This window comes from Alternaria infectoria (genome assembly GCF_024043175.1).
Source record: "Alternaria infectoria strain BMP 0036 chromosome Unknown scaffold_25, whole genome shotgun sequence".
Lineage (NCBI taxonomy): Eukaryota > Fungi > Ascomycota > Dothideomycetes > Pleosporales > Pleosporaceae > Alternaria > Alternaria infectoria.
The window spans coordinates 19388-34850 of record NW_026250714.1 but is presented as its reverse complement, the minus strand read 5'-3'; the positions used below and the strand labels follow the sequence as shown (position 1 = coordinate 34850).

Sequence of the window (15463 nt, the reverse complement as noted above, 5' to 3'; positions counted from 1 at the left end):
ACCGCTGGTAATAGAGGCTCTCGCGTTCTTCTCATGAAAGCCGCTTAATGCATATGAACAGAAGTCTGTAAGAGCATGCTCCTTCTAGTAGAAGAAATGCCATCGTAAATGCTAAAATGCGCAGAATCGCTGCTAAGCATCCCATGTTGACATGAAAAGGGACGTAAACATCTCATTGCGTGGCCCCGCTCTTTGCTGCTGCCGATTATAAACGCGAAACATTGTCTCTCGAGATATCTTATTCGCATGGAGCCTCTGAATGAGCTCACGCGAATCTTCTGCCGAAACGTGCGCAAACTTTTCCGAGCACAACATCGCGTCCAAAATCCCCACAGTTTCAAGCTTTGCAGCCCAATCAATTGCCCCGTTTTCCTCAAGCGCTTCATCAACAAGCTCAATTAAGTCATGTTCGATGAATGCTAATGATACACGTAGGTTGCGATTTTGTATAGCAAATGTCAATGGTTTTTGTTTGGACCCAATTAGTACGTGTCGAAGCTCTTGGGGTGTTGGTTGCGTTGTACACCCCGGGAAGAAGTGATACTTGCAAAGATCTCTTAGTACCTTCGGAACGTTGCCTTGAATCCCTTCTACCGCGGCGGGGTAGTCCTGAAAGAGGGGGCGGTACATATCTAGTAGGTACTTGATTGGATCTGTAAGACCGAGCTCGATCGCTTGGAGGAGCACGTTGGGAAGCAACAGGTACATATCGATTGCCAGCTTGCCTCCCAACTCTTCCTCGAGGCTCAAGTTATTGAGAAGATCGGTTATATCAGTATTTCCAGGGGGTTGGAGCGCAGCCCAGGTTATTCCCACTACCTCCCTTACAGAACTTAGGCGTATCGTGCCTTGTTTAAAGATCCGGAAGAAGTTTTCGGAGGTGTTGCAGGACAGAACTGGGAGTTTAGATAGATATGACGGCAAAGCCTGCTTCGCGAAGTACTGGAAGGGGAATCGATGAGTGCTGACTTTTGACTGCAACGTGAGACCCTCGGCGAAGGTTTTCGCTGCATCGAATTGCGACTGCTTCATGGATTTCAGAAACTTCAAGGCAACACCCTGGACGGACTTGGAAGTGTTCAGTGTTGAGCTGATGATATGGGAAGGCGCTGATCCCAACTGCATCGTAGGAAGGGGGCTTGATAGCTCCGTACCAAACAGGCCATAGCCGAGGTAGGTCACCATTATCGATGACAAGAGCGTTGCAGCCTCCCTAATATTGAAATGGACACCGCCCCGTCGACCCTCTATATTGCCTAGTATGAGGTACTGATCAACGCTCGAGTGCACTGTACGTATCGTAAAGTCTTCTTCGTCGACGGTAAGGAGACAACCGCAAGTCGCTAGTGCCGAATCCACGCTGTTAAGCAGCTTCGAGGGGTCCCAGGTTGTATCACCGGGTGTGACGCTTAGGGCTTCTTGTAGTTCCATTACCGTGAGTGGTCGCATCGCCGCTGTAACGAGTTTGAGTATCTCTGTTTGATACGACCGGCCAGTTTGCTGCAGCTGATCCAGTATTTGATCGTAGAGCTGCATGAGATCGCGAGGTAAATTAGAGAGTGCTTCGCGGATTTCTCTGTCGGTCTTCATCGAGCACAATGACTGGACTTGCAGTGTTGCCCAGAGAAACATCCCCTGCGAGCCCTTGAACAAGGCGTCCCGTATATCGAATATAAGCGCAGGGTCCCCTAGAACCAGCTTGCGGTTTGTCAGACAACGTTCCAATTCAGCGTCGATAAACGCCTCAATGTCTTCGGCGTTGTCGGGCTGTGGATGAATGATAACATTGCGGAATATCGGCATTTCTGCTGAAACTCGAGCTTCCCGACGGAATGATGCACATAAATGCACATCCCGAGCTGATTGGAGTTCAACAAGACTGCCTAATATTTGGTTCCTCTGCTCTTGTTTGCAGTTGTCTAGCCCGTCAAGCACCAACCAGATGTGTGTAGACCTCGGAATGATCTTCTGTAGCACGATCGTGAAATCTTGCAAACGAAATTTGTTTTTGTGTTGGGGTTCCAGAGTAGTTAGGTCCGGTACAGTCTCGAGGATCTGTCGCGAGAGTGTGCCAAGCACTACGTTCGGTTTCGCGGTGACCCATGATTGGTGTTCGCAGAAAAGATAAGCGACCACTGCATCAGTGCCTTCGACATGAGCAAAGAGGTCGTTGACTATACTTGCCATCATGACAGTCTTACCACAACCAATCTTGCCTTTGTAGATAAGCGTAGCTGACCCTTTGTAATCTCTCCATCGATGGTAGTCGGTGGTTTTCAGAAAACTGGTAGTCGTCCCGGTTTTACGGATTTGCCTCCAAGGAGTCTCATAATCATGTGTTGAGAACACATCGAGGATGCGGAGCCTTTCTGCCAGTTTCTGTTGATGTTCGGCTGCCTTTGCATGTCGTGTTGAAAGAGCTCTAAACGCTGAACTAGACTGAACTTCCATATCGATTTTTTGAGCCAGCAAAAGATCCACTTCCTCTTTTATTGACTTTGCCCAAATGTTGAGCTCAGCTTGCAATTCTCTCACGTCCGAGTCGTTCACTGTAGAGCCTAGCTTTGAGAAGGCTGACTTCCGGGCGAACTTCATTATCCGATTGCAGAGGTGCACTACCACGATGAAGTATTCGCTGATCTGGGACTGGAGGAGTTTTGACCGGGGGTAAAGTAGTCCCAACGCCTGGTATCGTGGAGCTGAGCGACCAACATCCATGAAGATCAGCGAAAGCCTCTCTAAATATGACGAGGAGTTGACCAACGCCTGTCCATAGTCAGCAACTTCGTCTCACTCCTTTCAACGCTTCTTGCTCCGGTTGACCGAACTCGAATGAGATTAACACACTCACCAGCAGCGACATGCGGACTAGCGACCATACACCACATGCGATAATGTTTTGAGACCCTCCAATAATCACGTCACCAAGCGCAGCGAACTGTTGAACGCCATGGAGGAAATTCGTAAACCGTGGTCCAAAACATCGACTGCCAGCCTTTTGAGCTCTGTCAATATCCGCAGTGATCCGCATGACACTGCTGGGGCCAGGAGGCGATTCGAGCGCTTTCGAACGATCTGTGCGGAAACTGGCCTTCTCAACCATAGACAGATTGGCTTCGAATTGAGACACCGCTTCGGCGAGACGGATTTCAGGTCTCAGTTTCGCCACGCTAGGGATGATATGAGACATGACGCCGAGGGGTTTGATGCATAGCACCAGTGAAGCGTAAGGCGAGGTGGTGAATAATCGTCGAAGTATCTACCAAGGGACCGTCCCTCAAGAGATACCAGCCGAGAGTGCTGTGTTGTTGCGGGCAAAGCGACGAGACACTATGTCATGCCTGCACGAAGGAGGCGTGGCAGACCTAAGTAGCCATAGAATCGAGGCGGGGTAACCACAGCCTCGTGCGACATACTATACCTTCCATGCGCACATCTTGCAGTATTATCGCTGATCCAAAGTCTGATTGGACACATCCGACAAGGGTCGGGATCGAGGAAGGGGCTGAAGTGTGGTATGCCATCGAGTTGTAGGGGCGCGCAAGACCAAGCTTGAGAAGGACCGAACCGTGCCACATACGGGGCGGCCTACCATACTGTAGAGAGACTTCTGGATATTGAGACTGGTCGCCTTCTCGTCGCCTCGATCTGTGCGCGTTGTTGCTAAGATTGAATGTACAGGTTATCTCCCGGGCGCGTGCTTGTTGCGAGGATTCGCAGCGTCATGGACGTTAGTTGCCTGTGTCGAGAGCGTCGGTAGAGATGACACTGTCTTCCTAATAGTGACGGAGACTGATAAGAATGAGTGAATATAATCTGGGCATAAAGCATGACCGGCTGGAGAAAAATACTGCACCGGTGAAGTTGCATCGATGAAAAAGCAGAGACGCTTTTGCCTGAGTCCCAGATACCCTATCGATAAACCCGCAGCACGTGCCACCGCGACCCTCGGTTTTCGGCGCAAACCATCATCGCAACCTAAACATTTCTGCCTCCAACCCTCACACCACACCCCAACTTCACCCGCCGTCACACACACCACGCACCTCACCGTCCACCCCCCCTCTCGCAACCAAATCTCACGCACCAACACCACCGCCAAAATGTCCACCGCCTACAACCCCCAGCAAACCACGGACCCAGCAACCGTCAGCCAAATCGACGCAACCGCGCGCACTGTCCACTACAAGTGCGGCGACTGCGACATGGACGTCCCGCTGAAGCGCGGAGAGCCGATTCGGTGCAGGAACTGTGGGCATCGTGTGCTTTACAAGCAGAGGACTAACCGGTAAGTGAAGCTTTTGTTCTGGGAGGCAGGGACCGGGGGAGGGAGGAGGGTACGGCAGGCGCGTGAATTTGGGAAGAAGAGAGGGCGAGAGAGCGGACGCGTGCGTTTCAGCGCATACGGAGAGTGAACAGCGAGGAAGAAGAGGCAAGAATGCGTCGATCGCGCTACAGCACAAAGACGACAGCCAGATAGCAGATCTTACACGAACAATTTCACTAACATAACATCCAGTATGGTCCAATTCGAAGCCCGATGAACGCGCAACTCCCCCAATACCTCAAACGAAACAACACCACACGGCGGGACGGCGAAGCGGTGACAGGAGAAAAGTCTGGCGATATCTCTGCACGGATAACAGGCGTATGCGGGAGTAGGAGAAACAGCGATGGAACTTTTCACACATGACAGCGACATTTGCACACAGAGCAAAATGGGCGAGAGGAGATATGTCAATTTGGCATTTCAGAAGCATTAGTACAGGAGTTTCAATTTGGATATCTGGCCGCAAGTTTGCATGCCATATGGAGATAATTGCAGCAATTCCCAGACTTCACCCATCACAAGCACATCAGCCACTGATGGTACCAATCCTTGCACGTCATCCATCCCTTTCTTCTATTGTGACCTCCAATTTCAACAAGGCAGAGAATCGAAAGAGCATGACAACCCATTACTCCATTCGCGCGCTGTGCGCAAAGATTTATGTAGTATATGGTTATGATATGATGTGACAGTGGTGCCAGCCAGGACACTTTCCTTCCCATTCAGGCTTCATGCTATCAAAAGGGAACGGCTTCGAGACAGACAGACAGAAAGCGAAAGTTCTCGACCCCAGAAATCCCGACCACTCCTCCCTTAACACCTCCCTTCCTTCATCAACCCTTCCAGCAAAATACCAATCTACGACCCACGGAACGCGTCAAAGCGCTTATACGTGTACCCGATAAAGGGCAGGCTCGTTGCATACTCGTCTTCGTTTGCCTGTGCGGCCTGCGCCCTGTGAGCAGCCGAGGTATCATTCTGGTCAATTTCATCGATGGGGAAGTATTGAGTATCAATGTTGGACTGCAGTTTGGGTTCGAAGGGGGCGCGGATACGGCGGAGACCGTCCCAAGAGACGCCGCGGAAGAAGGGGTGCTGTTTGATTTCGTTGGCGCCGCCGATGCGACCGAGGCGGTGTTCGGCGTCACAGATGAGCCTGAACAAATGTTAGTTAGTGGCATGATTGGGAAGATCGTGTGGGATAGAGGCGCTTACCGTCGGACAAAGTCCTCAGCTTCCGCGCCGAGTTGCTGGTCGGGAGGGAAGTGCAGGTTACGCGGCCAGTCGACAATCTTGCGGTACGTGTCGTGTGGCTCCTCAGCGCAGAACGGCGGCCAGCCGATCAGACACTCGAACATGATTGTGCCTACCGACCACCAATCACAGCTGTAGTCGTAACCTTGACCGCTGAAGATCTCCGGCGCGATGTAGTCGGGTGTACCGACGGTCGAGTAGGCGAGCTGTCGACGAGACTTACGCCATGTGTTGATTTGGGTACGGTTGCTGACAGTCAGTTGGATCTGGTCTAGGTTCATTGATTGTCGGTTGTCGCGGTTCGACTTGTGTGCGCCGCCAGCGAGCAGCTTCTTGTAGTAGTTGGCGTCGTGCTCCTTGTGGAAACCTGTCGACAGACCGAAATCTGTCAACTTGATGTGGCCGCCTCGGTCGAGAAGGATATTGTCAGGCTTGATGTCACTGGGAGAGTTAGATTCTCGTCTTGTCGCGACTACTAAACACATACCGATGAATGAAACCAAGCTTGTGAACAGCCTCTATCGCAAGCGTAATCTCGGCCATGTAGAATCGCGTAATGTCCTCGGTGAAGATTTCATACTTTATCAGCATCGTCATCAAGTCACCACCTGGCAAAAACTCCATAAGCATGTAAAGGAAAGTGTTGTCCTGGAAGGTCGTGTGCAGCTTGACAACCCATGGACTGTCGGATTCGGCGAGAATGTCACGTTCTGACCGTACGTGGGCCAACTGGTCTTTCTTGAACTGTGGCGTGTGAGATGAATGCCAAAGATGGGTATCGAACGAGGACTGCCTACCATCTCCTGCTTCACAAGCGACTTGAGCGCGTAGATCTTGCCGTCGTTGCGCCGTTGCACCAGCTTGACCTCTCCGAAGGCACCCTTGCCGATAATCTTCAGTGTCGAGAAGTTTTCGGGCTTCTCCTTTGTGCGCAGGAACCGCAGGTATTCGACTTCGGCACGGCGCATGCTGTCCTCCTTGGACCGTTTTCGGCTGTCGGAGATGGACGTCTCTTTCATAAGGGCATCGAGTTCGAGAGCTCTGTGGCAAGGTCAGTAGTGCTCAGCTAAACGTCCGGAAATCCCACCTTTGGTTTCGGTCGCGAGCGCGCTGGACACTGTCCTTGAAGAATGTGTTGATGAGACTCTTGGATACCATGGCCTGCTTGTCTACATTCTCCGTGTACTTGGTGGGGTTTCGTTGCGGCGCTTCCTCGTCGTACAGCGAGGGCTGTCGGGGCCCTGAGCTGCCACCCTGGCTTCCGTAGCCATAGCCTCCTCTGTTGTCTGCGGTGCGAGGGCGTCCAGGGTTCGGGGAGGCTTGTCGGCCGTAGGGGCTTCCAGAGCGACCGCTGCCCCCAAGGTGTTGGTGCGACAGTTGTTGGGCGAGGCCATTGGCGCTCTGGTCGAAGCGCTGGCTGCCTGGCGCCTGGAGGTTGCCCTGCTGCCCTTGGTATTGTGCCTGCTGGTAGGGATTCATGAAGTAGCCTCCGCCCCCGTTGTAGCCATTGCCCTGTTGCTGCTGCTGGGCGCCCCAGACTTCTTGCTGGCCGGCCTGGTTGGGGTATACAGGTTGCGGGAACGTCGAGGGTGTCGTCGGGAATGCTCTGCCGACTTCCTGCTGGTACTGCTGGTTGTTTCGGTCACCGCCGCCGAAGCCAAAGTTGAGCTGCAGGCGGTTGCCTTGCTGGTTGTTGTTCATCGTGGCGGCCGCAATCGCTTCGGAGGGGAAGTCGGTGTAGTCGTGGTGGATGTTGGGTGTCAAGTAGCGGAGGAACACCGACTCTAAGTCTGGGCGGTGGAGACGGCTGGATTAGGAACAGTGACAATGCCGCTCTCTCACGGGCGTCTTAGCGGTCCACGGCGACTGCAGAGGATTCTTCAGTGCGGCGCTGGCAAGGAGAGGGAGGTGCTGGGGAGTGCCGCAGTAGCTCGGTCAGGGATAACAACTTTAGGGCGAGCTGGGACCACCGGGCGGGGAACTGTGCCAGCAACCCAACGCATGTTTCAGACGACTCGGAGGAGCGCAAGTTAGGAATGCATCTCGATACTCCTACATACCTAGGTAGATGGTATCGCGTTACACAGTGAACATGAGGCCTCCTCCATTGCCTCTCCGCCGCCCCCACCCACCCTGGGGAACTGTGCAAGCAACCCAACTCATATTGCAGGCGACTCGGATGATCGCAAGTCGAGGATGATTTCCGATACATACCTGGGTAGAAGATGTTCTAGCAGTATAGTAAACACGAGACGTTGTCTAACGCCCCTCCGCCTCCGCTCCTCTCCACCCACCCCTATGCCAACACGTCTCAGACATACCCGGCCGAGTTGAAGCATGTGCTCGACCACGTTGACCATTCACCTTGCTCGTGCCGCCTGTCCGAAACGGATCAGGACGGTACGGATCCGACAGCCTGTCACGCCGTTACTGTACCCCAGGACTCGAAATAACGAACCTATCATCAAGCTATCGATAGCGAACCTCCAGCCCAAAGAGGAGCACGTTACACAAAACAAAGGCAGCCACACGAGGAAGCAGCGTGGTTAAGCGACGAAAAACACAACAGTGCAACATCGGGTAAACAAATTCAGAGGTACAAGCACGTTGTCATTCAATAGTTCGCAAGTGATGTAACACGTCCAACCATCATCCATTATACCATTCCAGTACAATTACCATCGCAATTCGCTAAGCGAGGGTTACATAGTAGCAATCCAAAAGAACGAGCAGGCAGAAGCCGCCGAAATCTCAACAAAGTCCGCCATGCAAAGGTTGTGTAGCGCTGAGAAAACGCTGTAACCATCGACGGGTATAGAACATTGACGACAAAAAAAGGTTGTGTCTGTCAAACAAAAGTGTGTTCCGGTCGGTTGGGGACCGGAAAAGTATACTAAGACAATATTGAAGGGTGAAAGTAAAGGGTAGTATGCGTAGGATCGTGAGGCCCATGTAAATGCGGGAGCTGGGTAAAACGCCGAAGATGTAAAAAGGTTGTCCCAAAGACGATACGGTGGTATCGAGAAATTTTGTCGAAGAGAAGGTATTATGTATAGCTGTTGAGTCCAGCGGGTGTCGGTACGATCATTATGCGGTCGTGGCCATTAGAGCCTTGACCTTTTCGCGTTCGGCGACGATCTCGGCTTGCAGTTTGCGTGTCTGCCTCATAGCCTCATCCCTAGAAACATGTTAGTACACATTTGATTTTCAATGTATTGGATTGACATACCTCTCGAATTGCAGGTCAGCGACCTCCATCTGAGCAGTGTTCATGCGGCCAACGACTTCCTCCATCTCGTGATCGGCATCGCGAAGAGCCCTCTCGAGCTCCTCTACGCGCTTCTCAAGTGACTCCGTCTTGGTGGCTTCAGCTAGGCTCATAGCGGGCCCACTTGAAGTCACGTCGAGACGAGGAGAACGTTGCGAGAAAACGGGAGACGATGGAAGCCTAGGAGAGAAGGCCGAAGGACTGAGCAGTCCGGACTTGACACGGCGCAGATGGTTGGTATGGCTCTCCTTGATGGCCTGAACCTCGTCTTCGTGGCGCGCGACAGCGTCTTCTGAAGACTGTTGGGCGAGCATGACCTTGTCTTCTGCTGCTTTGAGCCTCTTCTCCAGCTGGATGATTTGCTCTGTTGACCTGCGTTGGTCCTGTTCTCCGCGCATGATCGCGTCAGTAAGACGTTTGCGCAGAGCGCTGTTGGCAGTGAGTTGCTGCTGAATCTTAGCAGAGAGCTCGTCCATGCGGGTGGCTGCAGCGAAGAGCTCCTTGCTAAGCTCTTGTTCTCTGCCCAAGTGTTCGATCTCGGACTGTTGAAGGGCACGAGCCTGTTTGCGGTACTGCTCGGCTTCGTTCTGCGCATAATCGCGCTCCGCCTCCGCATCGGAAATGCTCTGTTTCAAGAGGTCCAGAGTTCGTTCAGCTTCGGCACCGGCAGCGCCGAGTGCATCTCCGTCGCTCGACTCAAGTTGTTTGACGCGAGCAAGCGAGAGGGCATGAGTAGTTCGTAGCTCGTTGTAGGCCTTGTCCAAGGCCAAAGGTTCGTTTTCTATCCGGATCTCGGGTATCGAGATGTCGTGTTCTCTGAGCAGCTCGCGAAGGGAACCAGTTTCTTGCTGTGCACGATCCAGGTCCATTCGCAGTCCACCAAGACCCTTCTCGCATTGCCACTTCTGTTCAAGTGCTTCGTCGGCTCGGCGACGTAGAGAGTTGACTTCCTGTCTGAGGACTGTAACCTCTTTGTGGAACGCAGTCCGGCGAGGAGTGAGGTTCAGAGCAGCGTCCCTCTCAGCCTCTACCTCTTTGATGCGGCGCGCGAATTCCTTCTGCTGCAGCTCTTGCCGTTGCAAGATATGTTTTAACGCCTTGTGGAGTGCATCTCGTTGCTCTTCCAGCTCCTTCATAGGGTTGCTGACTGTCGGTGCACCGACTGGTGATACATCACCCGATCTGTCCTTGACGGAGTTGGAACGTGATAATGAGCCTCGTTTCGAGTTGAGGCCAGCGGAGCTACGGGCTAGCGAGTTCGAGCGGGTCAGACCAACTCGTAGATTGGGTAGAGGTCCAAGGTCGCCTTCCTCTTGGATAGACTGGACACGGGACTGTTGTGGTGCTTGTTGTTGCATCATCCTTTGCTTCACAAGCGACTCGTTCTCGGATTTAAGTTGTTGAATCTCCTGCTGCATACGGGTAGTTTCGTATACCAGCTTCTCTGTGTCGGCAGCGTCGCCTTCGAGCACTTCAAGCCGCGCCCGGAGTTGCGGTACCACTTCGTCGCGCAGGTTGTCGGCCTCGTTGCGATGCTTCTCTAGTTCATCGCGGAGTGCTGTGAGAAGGTCTTCAAAGTTTTCCTTGACCTGCCTTTCTTCAGCCAAGCGCCTCTTCGCATCCTCGAGAGACATGGAGAGCTCTTTGACTTTGGGTGTCTCAACGACTGAGCCTGCCCTTGACTTGTCGCCGACCTGGTCTTCGAGTTGTTGCACTTGCTCCTCTAGATCTCTTCGGCGTCGCAGCTCATCTTGCAAGCGTTCTGCCATTTGCATTTTTATTGTTGCACGCGCTTGTTCTGCCTTCCTTCGTTGCATCTCGACCTCTTCGAGCTTGCTTTCGGGATCGCTGATTGGGAAGCGGATAGAGCTTGTGCCAGAATCCGAGTAGTAGTCGCTAGTCCTACGGTTGTCAGACATGGCAGTGGAACTCTCTGCCTTCCACCGCTCAACCTCGTCTTCTAGCTCCATCTCTCTTTGTATCGAAGCAGCAAGCTCAGAGCTGACCTCGCGCAACTCGCGCTCCAGCTCCTCTACGTGAGCGTTCATCTGGGGCGACGACGATAGAAGTGGAGTTCCGGGGACAGTAAAGTACGAGCCGAGCGAATTGGCGGCCGGGATGTCTAGGCCGTTGGGTTTCGACTTGGAGCCCATGCCGGGTTGTCTGTAGCGTGGAGAGTCGGGTGATGAGTGTTCTGAGAAGGCGGTGGCTGGCGACGCGGGCTCGTTTTGGGGACGCGAGTTCCAGCCAAAGAAAGAGGTGAATCCTCCTCCGCTGGGTGATTTGGGCTTTGTGTTTTGGCGTGTAAGTGAAGGGTCCTCGGGACCGTAGTTGTAGTCGTCCATGAAATCTTCCGTGACACCGTTCAAGTCGAGTTTGAGGTCTGGCGGCGGTTGCGATGCGTTGTTGTAGACTGGCATGTTCGGCATGGTAGGGGATCGGGCGTGTGCTCCCCGGATGCCGAAGGCCTTCAGCGCCTCGGTCTTGCTCTGTCGTTGGAGTTGGATGCCGCTGGCCGATCGATCATGCCGCGCGGCAGACGGTGCGGTTGGGGCGGTCGGGGGTTCTCGCGTTGCGACGAAGAGCGAGCTCCCACGATCACGTTCGGAGAATTGGCGGGGTGCGGTTGCCGTCAGAGGGGTCCTTCCATGTGGGTTGCTGGTGGTGTTGTTAGCGAAGTGTCGATGAAAGGAAGGCGCGATGAAAAAGGAAAGCGCGCGTCGGGTACTCACTCGTCGAGGTTCCGGGGCAGGAAGAGGTCTTCGTCAGTGACTGGCGGCGACAGCACGGTGTCGGGGGCGCGTCCTCTTTGAGCAGCGAGATCAACGCTCTTATCAGGTGCAGCAGCAGATGGGAGGTTAGATTGTTGATCGACAGTAAAGCGACCAACTACGGGGGAATTCGCGGGAAGGGGCTTTCTGCGGACCGGGGACTGGAGGACGGCGACAGGCACAGGTTGCGAGGACTGGGACCGAAAAGCAGCAAAGGACGAGATGGCAATCGAGGCCAAGGACGAGCCCTTTTGGCGAGGCGGCGAGGCAAAGGCGTTGGGAGCATGTGCGCCCTCGGGGGACGCTTGGACGGCTTGCATATTCTCGTATTATCCCCCCGCGATAGACATGGCGTGCACAAATGATGGGCGCAGAGGGAGGTGGAGAGTCTGCCAAAAGTCGCTTCTTCGTAAAGGGGACCCGCCTAGCTCGCCAGGTACAGCTGCCGGCGAAGGGGGCGCCCAGGGGCCTCTGAGTCGATCGCAGCGCTCGAATTGGTCGATTCGGGCGCTCTACCTGACCGTGATGGGCGGTTCGCGCTGCTCGAGGTGGAGCGAGCCGCGCCAGGGGGCTTTTTAGGGTTAGGATGGCTGCAGGTACACTTTTTACCCGGCCAATGGGCGCCGCGGACTAAGGGGAGGCTCAAGAGGGCGCCTCGTCTGTCGTCGTGGGGAGTGGGTTGCGGAGTGTGATTCGGGGATACGCTCAATTGCAAAGTGGGTGTTGACATCTCAGAGTCGCGCGCTCCGGTCGAGTTGACGTTGACGCTGGCTGCCCAGGTGACGTGCGGAGGCGCCTTTGCCTGCGACGTGAAACACTCCATGAGGCGCTGAACCACCAAGACTCGATCCCAGCCGTCACCATGTGCATAGCGACTGCAACCCTGCCATGTGACACCCGCAACGGGTGGCTTGCAGTGGATTGCATGCGACCTTTATTTTGGCATCGCGCAATTTTCCGACAACCACGGATGTATCCAAATGAGGAAGCCAGCACGCTAAGGGGCAGCTGTACTGGGATGTGGCTGATATTCGCCTGCCGCGAACGACGACAGTGCTCACGACGACGACTCATGACGACCAGTCCAGCCTCTCGGCCTATGCTAACGGCGAGGATCCTTCTTATGGAGGTGACGAGGCCCCTGAGATGCAATCTTAGATTCACAGCCGGCTGCATATCTCGCCGCCTGAATCGCATGTGCTGATGCCTTGACTCTCAGGCATGCTCCCGACTGCCGACGCCGCATGACTATCATGTCATGGCAATTTGACATCTCCACACATACTGCGACGTTGCGTGCGTGGTCTGATATTAGTATTTATAATTACTTCAAGGTGGAGCGCTCATCGCCAGCCGCCGACACGGCCTTCATCCCATCGCTCCTTGCGCTCTCCTCGAAGGTAGGCGATCTTTCGGCCCTCCCTCAAGCGCCTCACAAAGTCTGTCACTTCGCGGTCGCTAGCCACGGCATCCCCACCACCGAAACCTTCGCCTTCGAGGAAGCTTTCTTCCAGTCCCCGACATAACGCCTCTTGCTCGCCTACTGAAGCACTCAGCCTCTGATAGAGTGCTGGCGGACTGAACTCTCGCAGTGCCTCATCTTGTTCAGCCTGCTTTGCCTTCCACTGACGCTCCAAAGCCTTGAGTGACAATAAACGCGACTGTGTACTATCTCGTTGGTGCTGGACATGTGCTTCCAACTGTTTGAGTGACTCTGCCAACCCTACATTCTGTGCGAGAAGTGCCTGCAGAGGCGCAATAGATGCAGGTAACGATGGGTGTGTTGTCTCAGGATTGTGAATTATAGCATTTTGCAATTCTGGCGTCTGAAGCACATGATGCAAGTCTTTGGTTCTACTCGTACCTTAGTAGTTGGCTTAGCAAGGATGCAGGGTTGGCATACGGTTTGTCCTTGAGCACATCAGGCAGCCAGCCATCGTCCGGCGGTTGGACTGTCGGTTGCTCGGGACCTGTCTGCGAGTACTGCTGTTGTGAATACGAACTCTGTTGTTGATCTCCCGAATACGATGATTGACCTGGCGGGGGTGGGGGTAATGGAGGTCCCTGTGATGGAGTCGCATTCCCACTTGACCGTCCTGGCTTTGGTGGGGGCGGTGGAGGGGTTGATGCATCGTACTGGTAGAAGTTTTGCGAGTGGCGCGGAGAAGAATAGGCCATGATGAGTGATGGGTGGTGAATGGAGGTAGTGGTTGCATGTGATGCTTACATAGTACCTGGGTAGGTCCACGGGTGGTGTTGCGTGTGCTAGCGCGTCATTGGGATTCGATCTAATCTTATCTCATCAAGACCCCTGCATTGAGGCCACAGCAGCATCAACCAACTTTGGGGCACTGTGTAGCTGTGGACACGTCTGGACGCGCCTGCTCATACTTCTGCCTACACAATTCTCTCGCCGCCTTCAAATACCGCCCCGACCTCCATTTCATTCACCACCATCTATCGCAGCTGATCTACAACAAAAATGGCAAGCACTTCCCCACCAACGCGCCCAACCTGATCATGTCCGCTAACTTGCGACTGCCGCTGTAGGCCAACGTTATAGCGAACTCTGGCCACGATGACATGATTGTACGTTCTCTACACACATTCGCCTCTATCTTCACCCCACATTCGCACATCCCACACCACCAGCCAGCGCAATGGGCGACATCGACCCACCCCCGACCGATTCTAACGAGGTACAGCATGACGCCGTACTGGATTACTACGGCAGGCGGCTCGCGACGTGTTCTTCGGACAAGACCATCAAGATCTTCGAGGTTGAGGGCGAGAAGCACACACTGGTTGAAACCCTGAGAGGGTACGTCAACCCCAAAGAAGCTATGGTCGTGCGGAACTCCAGGCTGACTTTCATAGACATGAGGGCGCCGTCTGGAGCGTAGCATGGGCACACCCAAAATACGGAAACATCCTTGCCTCCTCTTCGTATGACGGCAAGGTCCTCATCTGGCGCGAGCAGTCCGGTAGCTGGCAAAAGATATACGAGGTCGCCCTACACACACAGTCGGTCAACATGGTCGCATGGGCTCCTCACGAGGCAGGCTGCCTCCTTGCCTGCGCATCATCGGATGGCAACGTCTCGGTCCTCGAATTCAAGGACAACAACTGGACACACCAAACCTTCCCTGCTCACGGTAACGGCGTAAACAGTGTTTCTTGGGCACCTGCCTATGCGCCAGGACAGGTCATCAGCGCAAGCGGAAACCAGGCAGGCGCTGCGAAGAGGCTAGTCACCGGCGGAACCGACTGCCAGGTCAAGATTTGGGAGTTCAGCCCTGAGAGCGGCAGCTGGAACGCGACACCGCTGTAAGTTATGGTCGCGAATCAGCGATATGGGGCATTGGCTGACATTATACACTAGTGGCGGTCATGCAGATTGGGTACGCGACGTCGCGTGGTCCCCTACCGTTCTCTCCAAATCGTACATCGCCTCCGCATCCCAGGACAAGACTGTCATTATCTGGACATCATCAGATCTACGCGAGTGGAAGCGCACTCAGCTTGACGTCGACGCTGCCGCGTGGCGCGTGAGCTGGAGTCTGAGCGGCAATGCCCTCGCAGTCAGCACCGGCGACAACAGGGTCAGCCTATGGAAGGAGAGGTTGAGCGGCGGATGGGAATGCGTCAAGACCATCGAGGAGTAGAACATCTCTATAAAAGAGAAAGCAGAGCCTGGGACTTTCTTGCAATACCCCGTACGTCTCGGCCTCAAATTCAGGACCGACCAGTGGCCACCATATGAAGACGACGGGCCGTGGTGTACTGAATACGGGTGTTACCAGTTCACTTACGAACAATATTGATATAAGAGCATGGCAC

General features: G+C 54.1%; 6 protein-coding genes across 6 annotated transcripts; 2 read left to right on the top strand and 4 right to left on the bottom strand.

Moving 5' to 3' along the window:
* Window positions 1-482: 482 nt before the first annotated feature.
* Window positions 483-1803, bottom strand: J4E92_009533 (uncharacterized protein; the record flags this gene model as incomplete). Its single annotated transcript, XM_051500879.1, has 2 exons — window positions 483-500; window positions 565-1803. The coding sequence occupies 2 exons, from the start codon at window positions 1801-1803 to the stop codon at window positions 483-485; spliced, it is 1257 nt and encodes a 418-aa protein (XP_051348822.1).
* Window positions 1804-4103: 2300 nt separating this feature from the next.
* J4E92_009532 (uncharacterized protein) lies at window positions 4104-4544 on the top strand (the record flags this gene model as incomplete). Its single annotated transcript, XM_051500878.1, has 2 exons — window positions 4104-4288; window positions 4520-4544. The coding sequence occupies 2 exons, from the start codon at window positions 4104-4106 to the stop codon at window positions 4542-4544; spliced, it is 210 nt and encodes a 69-aa protein (XP_051348821.1).
* A 644-nt stretch (window positions 4545-5188) lies between these two features.
* On the bottom strand, window positions 5189-7285 carry COT1 (Cobalt uptake protein cot1; the record flags this gene model as incomplete). The annotated part of the gene is made up of 5 exons (XM_051500877.1): window positions 5189-5486; window positions 5546-6025; window positions 6072-6328; window positions 6382-6625; window positions 6672-7285. 5 exons carry the CDS (start codon window positions 7283-7285, stop codon window positions 5189-5191), a joined length of 1893 nt encoding a protein of 630 aa, XP_051348820.1.
* A 1386-nt stretch (window positions 7286-8671) lies between these two features.
* On the bottom strand, window positions 8672-11943 carry J4E92_009530 (uncharacterized protein; the record flags this gene model as incomplete). The annotated part of the gene is made up of 3 exons (XM_051500876.1): window positions 8672-8762; window positions 8814-11510; window positions 11585-11943. The coding sequence occupies 3 exons, from the start codon at window positions 11941-11943 to the stop codon at window positions 8672-8674; spliced, it is 3147 nt and encodes a 1048-aa protein (XP_051348819.1).
* Window positions 11944-12966: 1023 nt separating this feature from the next.
* On the bottom strand, window positions 12967-13801 carry J4E92_009529 (uncharacterized protein; the record flags this gene model as incomplete). The annotated part of the gene is made up of 2 exons (XM_051500875.1): window positions 12967-13477; window positions 13527-13801. 2 exons carry the CDS (start codon window positions 13799-13801, stop codon window positions 12967-12969), a joined length of 786 nt encoding a protein of 261 aa, XP_051348818.1.
* Window positions 13802-14283: 482 nt separating this feature from the next.
* SEC13 (GTPase-activating protein S13) lies at window positions 14284-15288 on the top strand (the record flags this gene model as incomplete). Its single annotated transcript, XM_051500874.1, has 3 exons — window positions 14284-14444; window positions 14501-14950; window positions 15006-15288. The coding sequence occupies 3 exons, from the start codon at window positions 14284-14286 to the stop codon at window positions 15286-15288; spliced, it is 894 nt and encodes a 297-aa protein (XP_051348817.1).
* Window positions 15289-15463: the final 175 nt, after the last annotated feature.